Genomic DNA, 11,136 nt, shown 5'->3' with positions numbered 1-11,136 from the left:
TTAAATATAAACACAAAAACGTCACAATGCCTCAGAGACAACAGAGCATCACAGTCCACACAAAGAAGCAAGATAAAGCAGGAGAAACAAGGGACCAGGATACAGACCCAAAACACATCCCTGAGGAAGATGCAGCATTGGAACTCCCTGATTAGGATTCAAAAGAATTATATTTAGGTATCTTCAATGAATCGATAGACAGATCAAGGAAAACACAGAGAAAACCCTAGAACAATTTCGAAAGAATACAAGAACAAAATGACAAAATAAATGAAAAATTAGAAATGATACAAAATTTCCACACAGAAAAATTTTCAGAAATAGATAAAACACTGAATGGGCAAAGGAGCAGAAATGAATCAATGGAGGACAGAATTAGCGAGATTGAAGGCAAATACCTGAACACTTCTTTGGAAAGGGATCAATCAGAAAAAAGATCAGAACAGAATGAAGAAAGCCTAAGGTTCACGTGGGATACCATCAAAAGGAATAACCTACATGTAATCAGAATTCCAGAATAGGAAGAGACAATAAAATCACAGAGAAAATTGTCGAAGATTTGTTGGAACAGAATTTTCCTGGTATGATGAAATATGAGACTATATTCATTCAGGAAGTCCAACGAACCCCAAACAGGACAGACTCCAAAAGAAAATTCCCCAGACATATCATCATCAAATTCACCAAAACCAAAGACAAAAGAATCATGAGAGCAGCACGGGAAAAATGAAAAGTTACCTACAAGGGGTAACCAATTAGACTAAGCTCAGATTTCTCGGCAGAAACCATGCAGGCAAGACGACAAGGGGATGGCATATATAAAACCCTGTAAGAGAAAAATTTCCAACCAAGAACTATGTACACAGCAAAATTGTCCCTCAAATATGATGGTGAAATTAGGACATTTTTCAGATAAGCAAAAATTAAGGGAATTTGTTAAAACCAGACCAACCTTACGAGAGATGCTAAAAGGAACCCTTTGGACAGAGAAGGAACAACAACTGACCATTAACACACATGATGATATAACCCAGAAACCAACCCAGCTATAGAAGTATCCAAAGTAAAGAAGTCTACAAGATTGTAAACAGGGAACCAGAGACATCAATTGACAAACTGAGGACAACTATAAACCAAGAAGAGGGAAAAAACTGTGTCGTTATAGAACTTCTAGATGATAGGGAAGTCAAGACAACTATAAGATAGAATGGACTGTTTTAAACTTGAAAGAAAACTATGTATCACAGGATAACCTCAAAGAAAAATGATAAACCTTCACATCAAAAGAAAAAAGACCAGCACAAATATTCAGCAAATACTAAAACAATAGCAATAAAGAAAGTGATAACATAATTCATAAACAAGACAAGCTCAGCATAGAAAATTATATGGAAGAAATCAACACCATGAAAAAGCACATAACAAAAATGACAAATTCATATTTGCTGATAATTATATTCCCAGCAAGGGAATTATCCCTAAGATTTATAGAAAACTCCAATGCCTAAACACCAAAGGAATTAATAATCCAATTGAAAAATGGGCGGAGGACATGAATAGACACTTCACCAAGGAGGATATTTGGGTGGCCAGCTAATACATGAGGAGACACTTACAATCACCGGCCATCAGAGAGATGTGAGTTAGAACAACGAGTTACTGTCTCACCCCAGCACTGATGGCAAGGTTCAACGGACAGAAAATGACAAATGATGGTGGGGATGTGGAGAGATTGGGACTCTCATACACTGCTGGTGGGACTATGAAGTGATACAACCACTGTGAAAACAGTGTGGTGATTCCTCAGAAAGCTGGAATTGGAGATACCAGTTGACCCAGCAATCTCATTACTAGGTAAGGTAGAAAGGGAAACAAGGATAGGGAGACTAGCCTTTCAAGAAGCTTATCGATACAACTACATAGAAAATGATTAGGTCATTTTATTTGTACTGAAGAAATTACTACTATGAAACAACGATTATACTATCCTTTAGGCTACCTTAGGTATAAATCCTGAGTATTATGTCTTTTGTATAGTTCTAAAGTTCTTTGTTTGTTTGTTTTTATCAAGGGTGAAACAAACGTCTCAAGCAAGGAACAGAGACGTGCATTTTCCAAAGCCAACCAAACAAGAGCCAACACTACTCAGTCTTCATTTTTGTAACAAAACTCCAAACCATTTTAAAGAAACAAAAGACACAGTACCTGTTCCATAACTTCAGGTGCCATCCAGCAAGGGGTGCCCACAAAGGTCTTTCTCACTTTATTTCGAGTAATATCACCACCAGTTGCTAAAAAAGCACTGACCCCAAAATCTGAAATAAAATAGTACACTCATAAACAGAAAAATGATATAATGTAGTCAAAATCCTATACCATAATGTTCCCTTGTCATCTATCCTGTTATGTAACATTTTGCACTTACGACAATATTTTTTTAAATATATTATCCAGTTACTTTGTGTGTTAATGAGGCAGAAAGGGTTATAGAGCATCCCCTCCTTTGAGGAAGGTCTCCAAATGGCCTCCAGGAAGTTGGACTATGCTGTCTCCACCCTCCGCTCCCTCCTGCTAGTGGGGGCACCACATCCAGCTGCTGCATGGGGCCACCAGCAGCCTCCACAGCCACACCTCCAGATGGACACTCAGGTACCACCTAGCCAACTAGTGCCTTCTGGGTTCCCAGCTCCTATGCAGCATAAGGCCCTGAGCTCAAAACTGCTGTCAAGTGGGAAACGTGGAAAGAGAAGCACTGGAGAGAATGTCTGGAAGTAATACATGCATGTTTAATAACATCCTAAAGTAAGCCAAAGGGAGCTCTCCGGTGGCATCTTGCCTAAGGCATTTGACAGCTAACCAGAAGGCTGGCAGTTCAAACTCACCAGCCACTCCTGAAAAGGAAGGTTGGGCAATCTACTTCCATAGTGATACCACCTCAGAAACCCAAGGAGAGGTCACTGTGAGTCGGATCTGACTCAACAGCAGCGAGTTTGGGGGTTTTTTGGTTTAAAGTAAGTCAAACTGGGCCTGAAGACTCAGCCTTGGAGGGACCAGGTATATGTGGCCAGGTTCCCAGCACCCTTGCAAAAGGCCCTAAGCCTTAGGTCTGGAAGGCAGAGCAGGCTCTAGGATCATAAAGGAAGGGCTTGCAGGGTTAGGAGTGAAGACCTGGAGGCAGCTCCATGAGAGATGCTCTGACCCAGTACAGGAGAGAGGCAAAGCAGTGAAGTCACACAGCCTTTACCTAGCTTTGTCTCCTCCAAGCCTCCTTCTCCAAAGAATAACCCATCTGGTGGTGCAGTGCCTAAGACATTTGACTGCTAACCAGAAGGTTGGTGGTTCAAACCCGTTATAGCCACTCCACAGAAGGAAGAGGGGGCAACCTGCTTCCGTAAAGATTTACCACCTCAGAAACCCAATGCAGGGTCACTATGAGTTGGAATCGACTTGATGGCAGTGACTTTTTTTTTTTGGACTCATCATAGTGATGAGCACACCAGTAAATCTCAGCGGTTACTATTTCTATTTTCTAAATAAAAAATTTAGACAAATACATGGTCTGAAAACGGGGGAAAATGCTCAATTTTCATTTAACAACTTGGTCTTTGGAACCTAACCATATCAGTAAGTGAGGAGTTGGTACCTAGTCTTCACCTATTGGCATCTCATTATCCCACATTTTGCATTTTTAACAACAGTATTTTTTTTTTTAAATCATCTATTTTGTGCATTAATGACATACATCTGGCAATTAATGAACACTGAGATGCTAGGTGAGAGTAATGATGGTTGTGATGGTTAAGGTTATGTGTCAACTTGGCCAGGCCATGATTCTCCATGGTTTGGCAGTTATGCAATGATATAATGTAGCAGTTACGTAATGATGTAATCATCCTCCATTTTGCATAACAAAGATTTCTGCATAACAACCTGGTCTTTGGGATGTACTTATGTCAGCAAGTGGAAAGTGAGTGGTGGTACAGTGGTTAAGGCGTTTCACTGCTAACCAAAAAGTAAGTGGTTCAAACTCACCAGCTGCTCCTCAGAAGAAAGATGAGGCAGTCTGCTTCTATAAAGATTTACAGCCTTAGAAACCCAATGGAGGATTACTATGAGTTGGAATAGGAGCTCTGGCTGTGTAATGCCTAAGGCATTTGACTGCTCACCAAAGTCTGACAATACAAACCCACCAGCTACTCCTTGGAAGGAAGAGTGGGCAATCTACTTCCGTAAAGATACCACCTCGGAAACCCAAGGAGCGGTCACTATGAGTCCGCTCATAGTCCACTCACAACTCAATGTCAGTGAGAATGAGAGTGAATGAGATGGAATTACTCGACTGCAGTGGGTTTGGTTTTTTACATACATCAGATTATATTAAAACATATCATTATATTCATTTGAGATTTTGAATTTCAAAACCTACTAAAAACCTTCAAATGGCAACACAACATCCAGAATTTTAATCCGTAATTTAACAATGACCAAGAATTTTTAGATCTTTAGCTGATACATCCCTGCTTGCTTCCAAATAGGACTATTACTCTAAACATTTAACTATAACATATAAGTGAAAATATCCAATTAATCAAAACTGCACTATTAAATAACCTGCACAGCCACAATACCAAAGAAAACAAAGTCAACCTAACTATAAATTTGAGATAGAAATCCATCAACACCACCATTATGCCCTTGCCTTAAGTTATCAACCAAAGAAGTAAGCAAATAAAGCATGTTTGAAAGAAATTATCTTGACTCAATTTCAATTAATGTACAAAACACTTTGGTGCATACCATGTAACAAGATCAAAAATTATAATTGAAAGAGACATGATCCCTTGTCCTTGTGCAACTTGTTGTATCAGGTAGAATTGGGGCAATTATAGTACACTATGAGCTTTGGTGGCATAGTGCCTAAGGCATTTGACTGCTAACCAGAAGGCTGGCGGTTCAAATCCACCAGCCAATCCTTGGAAGGAAGGTTGGGCAACCTACCTCTGCAGTGATAAGGCCTCAGAAACCCAAGAAGGGGTCACTATGAGTCGGATCCGACTTAATGGCAGTGGGTTTGGCTGGTTTATAATGAATGCAATCTATAATATGCTGTGAAAGACTTTTTAAGTTCTAAATATATTAAATTTAGCCTTGGCTAAAATTGTAGATAAAACTAAATCCCACAAATGTCAACAGTAATTAATGAAAATTTCTGAGTGAAGAATGTGTTGACATAAGAGCTTTTAAAAATTAAAACACTAAAGTCAGGCATTCCCTTACAAGGAGTAAATTGAAGAATGCTTACTTAAAATATTTAAAGTTAAATATATTTACTGTGAATCACTATAAAATTAAGTAATTTATCTGGTAGAAATTCTCCTGTAACATTCTATTTTAACTACAATGGTTTTCTGTTACATAATCCTTGTTGTTGACACATGCCACTGAGTCGACTGACTCACAATGACCCTGTGTGACAAAGCAGAACTGCTCCACAGGGTTTTCTTGGCTTAATCTTTACAGAAGATAACCAGATCTTTCTCCTGCACATCAGCTGGGTAGGTTCAAACTGCCAACCTTTTGGTAAGCAGCTGAGTGCGTAACTACTTTCACCACCAGGACTCCTTATATAATCCTTCAGACAGAGATTACGTAGCTTGTTTTACACGTTGTTGTTGTTGTTGGTAGGGGCTGTCAAGTTGTCTCTGACTCACAGTGACCCCACGCACAGCAGAACAAAACACTACCTGGTCCTGTGCCAGCTCCACAACCCTGGCTATACCTGAGCCCATCGTTGTAGCCATTGTGTCAATCCATCTTTGTTGAGGACCTTGCCCTCTTTCACTGACCTACTACTTTACCAAGCATGATATCCTTTTCCAAGGAATGGTCTCTTCTTACAACATGACCAATGTAAATGAGATGAAGTCTGGCTATTTTTGCTTATAAGAAGCATTCCGGATGCACTTCTTCCAGGACAGACTTGTTAGTTCTTTTAGCAGTGCGGTATTTTCAGCACTCTCCACCAACACAACAACTCAAAAGCATCGACTCTTCTTCAGTCTTCCTTATTCACTGTCCAGCTCTCACATGCATCTGAGGCAACTGAAAATTACCATGGCTTGTGTTAGGCACACTTTAGTCCTCAAGGAGACTTGGCTCTTCAACACTTGAAAGAGGTCTTTTGCACCTGATTTGCCCAGTGCTATACATCATCTGATATCTTGACTGCTGCTTCCACTGGCATTGATTGTAGAACCAAGTAATATGAAGTCTGACAACTTCAATCTTTTCTGCATTTATCGTGATGATGCTCATTGGTCCCGCTGTGAGGATTTTTGTTTGCTTTATATTGAGATATAATCCATACTGCAGACTGTATTCTTCAAACTTCATCAGTGTTTCAAGTCATCCTCACTCTTAGCAAGCAAAGTTGTATTGTCAGCACATTGCAGGTTGTTAATGATTCTTCCTCCAATCTTGAGGCCACATTCTTCTTCATATAGTCCAGATTCTTGGATTATTTGCTCAGCCTACAGATTGAATAAGTATATACTTCCAGAGGGGCATATGTTTGTTAAAACATTTCAATGGGTATTTTGTCAATACCTGGAGCATTGTTTTTTGCCACTTCCTTCAGTGCAGCTTCAACTTCTTCCTTCAATACCATTTGTTTTTGATCATATGCCACCTCCTGAAATGGATGAACAATGACCAATTCTTTCTGGTACAATGACTCTGTGTATTTCTTCCATCTTCTTTTGATGTTTCCTGCATCATTCAATATTTTGCCCATAGAATCTTTCAATATTGCAACTTGAAGCTTAATTTTTTTTCCTCAGTTCTTTCAGCTTGAGAAATACTGAATGTGTTCTTCCCTTTTGGTTTCCTAACTCCAGGTCTTTGCACATTTCATTGTAATAACTGACTTTGTCTTCTTGAGCTGCTCTTTGAAATCTTCTGTTCAGTTCTTTTATTCTGTTGATTCTTCCATTTACTTTATTTAGCTAGTCTCCCTTCCAGGACAAGTTTCAGAATCCCTTCTGACATCCATTTTGCTCTTTTCTTCCTTTCGTGTCTTATTCATGACCTTTTGCTTTCTTCAGGGATGATGTTCTTGATGTCATCCCCCAGCTCCTCTGGTTTTTGGTCACTGGTGTTCAATGAATCAAATCTATTTTTTCAATGGTCTCTAAATTCAGGAGGGATATACTCAAGGTCATATTTTGGTTCTCGCGGACTTGTTTTAATTGTCTTCAGCTTCAACTTGAACTTGCATATGAGCAGTTGATATTCTGTTCCACAATCAGGTCCTGGCCTTGTTTTGGCTGAAGATATTGAGTTTCTCCATTGCCTCTTGCCACAGATGTAGTCAATCTGATTCCTGTGCACTCCATCTAGCAAAGTCCATGTGTATAGCCACCGTTTGTGTTGTTGAAAAAAGGTATTTTCAATGAATAAGTCGTTGGTCTTGCAAAATTCTCCAGTGTTATTTCTATCATCAAGGCCAAATTTTCCAACTACTGGTGATTCTTCTTTGTTTCCAACTTTTGCATTCCCATTACCAGTAATAATCAGCACATCTTGACTGCATGTTCGGTCAATTTCAGACTGCAGAAGGTGATAAAAATCTTCAATTTCCTCATCTTTGGCTTTGGTGGCTGGTATGTAAATTTGAATAATAGTACTATTAACTAACTGGCTTACCTTATGGGCATGTGGATATTATTACTAACAGCATTGTACTTCAGGATAGATCTTGAAGCATTCTTTGTGATGGTGAATGACACTCCCATTTCCTTCAATTTGTCATTCCTAGCCTAGTAGATCATATGGTTGTCTGATTCAAAATGGCCAAAACTGGTCCATTTCAGGGTTTTTATTAGTAATTTATTATCTTTACACAACTTCTTATTATTCAATATCATTATTCAATTTATTTATCCATTCTGCTAATGAAGGGAAGTGGATGCTTGAAATTTTTAATGATTATGAATATCATGGCACACATAGCCATGAGTTTCTTAGGCCACAAATCCAGGAACCAGAGGACTAGGTTATCATATCTTCAACTTTAATAAAGTGGCTACGTCAGTAAAAAATAGTGTCCCAATGTAATTCTGCTTTGCATTCAATGGATTACTAATGAGGCTGAGCACCTTTTATTATATTACACTCAGATGTCTTCATTTGGGAAGTGCCTATGCCAGCATTCTGTCCATTTTTTTAAATTGACATTAATTGATATACGATATTTTTTTAAACTACTTTACTTTTTGTTGTTGTTGCCGAGAATATACACAGCAGGATATACATCAATGCAACAATTTCTACATGCATTCAGTGACAATGATTACATTCTTTGAGTTGTGCAACCGTTCTCACTTTCCTTGTTGTTCCTCCCCGTTAACAGAAACTCACTGCCTCCTGAGGTTCCCATCTAGTCTTTCAATTTGCTGTTGCCAATTTGATCCCATATAGATAGTTCTTAAAAGAGTACAATATTCAAGGCAGACATTTTTTACTTCCTAAGCTAAACTATTGTTTGGTTTTAAGAAGACTGCAGGGGATATTCTTGGTTTAAGGTTTACAAATTATCTCACAGCAATAGCTTTGGGGATTCAACCAGCCTCTACAGCTCTAGATTATGTAACTTGTTCTTAATGAATCCTTTATATATTCTAAATTTGAGCCCTCTGTCAATTATTATTGCTGCAAATATCTGCTCCAATCTATGGCTTGCCTTTTTAATCTATTAATATGATAAATAGTCTGTTTCTTTTTAAATGAATAGAAGTTGCTAATTTGAAAGCAGCCAATTTATCAATCTTTTCCTCTGTTAAGAGTTCTGGAGGCTTCTGTAAAATATTCCCTTATCTTGAGGACAGAAATATGTCCACCTTAATTATCGAGTAAAAGCTAGAAAATAATTTACACTTTGGGTAATTATTTTCCTCTTGCTCAGACACTTGCTCAGCTACCCAGATGATCTGCTTGCTTGGCAATAATCCCTGAATACAGCAAGTCTCAGCCAAGAGGAGAGGCTGTTTCACTAGGATGTACGTCTTTGACAGAGTCAGACTCCAACTCTTGTCCCTCCAGTTCTATGAACCTGCCAAAAGTACACTTCCATCTCTCAGCTGCCTCTTCCCCTAAGATGCAAATATTTCCTTTCTCCCAGAATAGAAGGAGCTCTGGATCATCTCTCTATAACGTATTATTCTTAGATACAGTGAGGATTCCTGACTACTGTTCCTTCAAAGGAAAGTAGCAGAAAACCCTAATGGACTCAAAGGGTAAACAACTAGAAGATAATGAATAATGTCTAAGATCAGAAATGAAGGATGACAAGTACATGGTTATTGTGCGAGTTAGCAGGAACATGTCAATCAAAGTAAGATGCTTGAATAGAGCCGGTCCATAAAACAGGAAAGTGAACAGATTAAGGAATCATAAAAAATTAGTTAGTAGTTCTATTGATCACTAAATCAAAATAAAAAGAGACAGTAATCATTACCTGCAATTTGCACTGAGCCATCTTCTCCGAGAAGAATATTTCCAGCTTTCACATCTCTGAGGGGGTAAAAAAAGTTAGTTGTCAAAAAATACCCATTTTTTAAAAAATACCTATTTTGAAATCACATATAAGCAATTATTTACTCAAATAACACTGACAATATGTAAATATTCTACTTTGCATTATATTATGGCCAACACTAAAATTTTAAAAATCTGAAGTCATCTGTACCAGAATCTAAATGTTAAACAGAAAGCTACAGTAAGATACAGCTTCTTGATGATATCCAGAAAACTCAAGATGATTAAATACTCTTGACTGGGATAACAGTGGCCAAAGAATATGACCCTCATCTAATTTTACTTTTCTGAAATATACTGATTTTTTTTTCCTAAACCTTAATATATGATCCAAAATCAAAAACCAAACTCACTGCCATCGATTGGATTCTGACCCATAGCAACCCCCATTGGGTTTCTGAGGTGGTAAGTCTTTATGGAAGTAGACTGCCCAGTCTTGCTTCTGCAGACTGGCTGGTGGGTTTGAACCACCAACCTCCTGGTTAGCAGTCAGATGCCTTAGGCAGTGTGCTTCCAATTTGTTTAAATGATCAATATGCAGCTAAAAACAAGACTACTCTATGCCTATAGCATAAAGAGAGGCATAAATTATTCAGACTATATTATTATTGTTAACTGTAACAAGCAATACTACATTCTTGTTATAAATCCTCAACATTACTAAAAAAAAATCAAAGTCTCTTTGATCACTATTCAAATATTCTCAAGTCTAGTATTCTTTCCAAAGTTTCAAACTTACGTACCTATGAAACAGCAAAGGTCCCTGGATAATACAAGCAGTTTGCAATTCATTGCTAACCTAAATGTTGGCAGTTTGATCCCACCCACTTGTGGAAGAAAGGCTTGGAGATCTGCTTGCATAGGGACGACAGCCAAGAAAACCCTATGAAGTAGTTCTACTCTGTAATCATGAGTTGGAATTGGCTCAATGGCAATGAGTTTGGATTTTTCTTTTTTTTTCCCCCCAGTTATAACACGTAACACTTAGGAGTCCCTGGATGGTATAAACAGTTAATGCACACAACACCTCCCAGAAGTCACCCAGAGGTGCCTCAAAGAAAGGTTTGGTTATCCACTTCTGAAAAATTAGGCACTGAAAATCCTACAGCGTACAGCTCTGACACACATGGGATGGTCATGGGTCAGACTGACTCAATAGCAAATGGGCACCTGGTCAGTATGACATATCTGGAGTATTTTCTCTTAAAATAAATGATACTGTTCTGTCCATACAAATCTACCACTTGCTTTGCTTTTCTTCATGCAACATTTCAGTAGTATCTGGTAAAATTTAAAATCCTTACATCCTATCAGTAGCAAATCCACTTCCTGATAACCTAGAGAAACTGTCAAAATGTACAAGCAAAGCACAAGAGTGTCTGTTCACCGCAGCACTGTTTGTATAATAAATAAGAATGTCAACAACCTTGTTGTTGTTGTTGCTGTTAAGTGCCGTCAAGTCGTTTCCGACTCATAGCGACCCCATGCACAGCAGAACGAAACACTGCCCGATCCCGCGCCAGCCCCACAATCCCTGCTATA

General features: G+C 38.5%; 1 protein-coding gene across 1 annotated transcript in view; it reads right to left on the bottom strand.

Annotated features, from left to right (window-relative positions):
- Positions 1-11,136, bottom strand: part of OXSR1 (oxidative stress responsive kinase 1) — a 215,762-nt gene that overhangs the window by 110,169 nt on the left and 94,457 nt on the right. The window contains exons 5-6 of the mRNA XM_007945706.1: positions 9,515-9,570; positions 2,206-2,315 (exon numbers count right to left, since the gene is read on the bottom strand). Of these exons, the coding sequence (XP_007943897.1) occupies positions 2,206-2,315; positions 9,515-9,570 (166 nt within the window). The remainder of the gene's footprint in view (positions 1-2,205; positions 2,316-9,514; positions 9,571-11,136) is intronic.

This window comes from Orycteropus afer, unplaced genomic scaffold (assembly GCF_000298275.1).
Source record: "Orycteropus afer afer isolate SDZICR_OR568_19922 unplaced genomic scaffold, OryAfe1.0 scaffold00142, whole genome shotgun sequence".
In the NCBI taxonomy this organism is placed as follows: domain Eukaryota; kingdom Metazoa; phylum Chordata; class Mammalia; order Tubulidentata; family Orycteropodidae; genus Orycteropus; species Orycteropus afer.
Note: the sequence above shows the minus strand (reverse complement) of the source record. Positions and strands in the feature narration are given on the sequence as shown.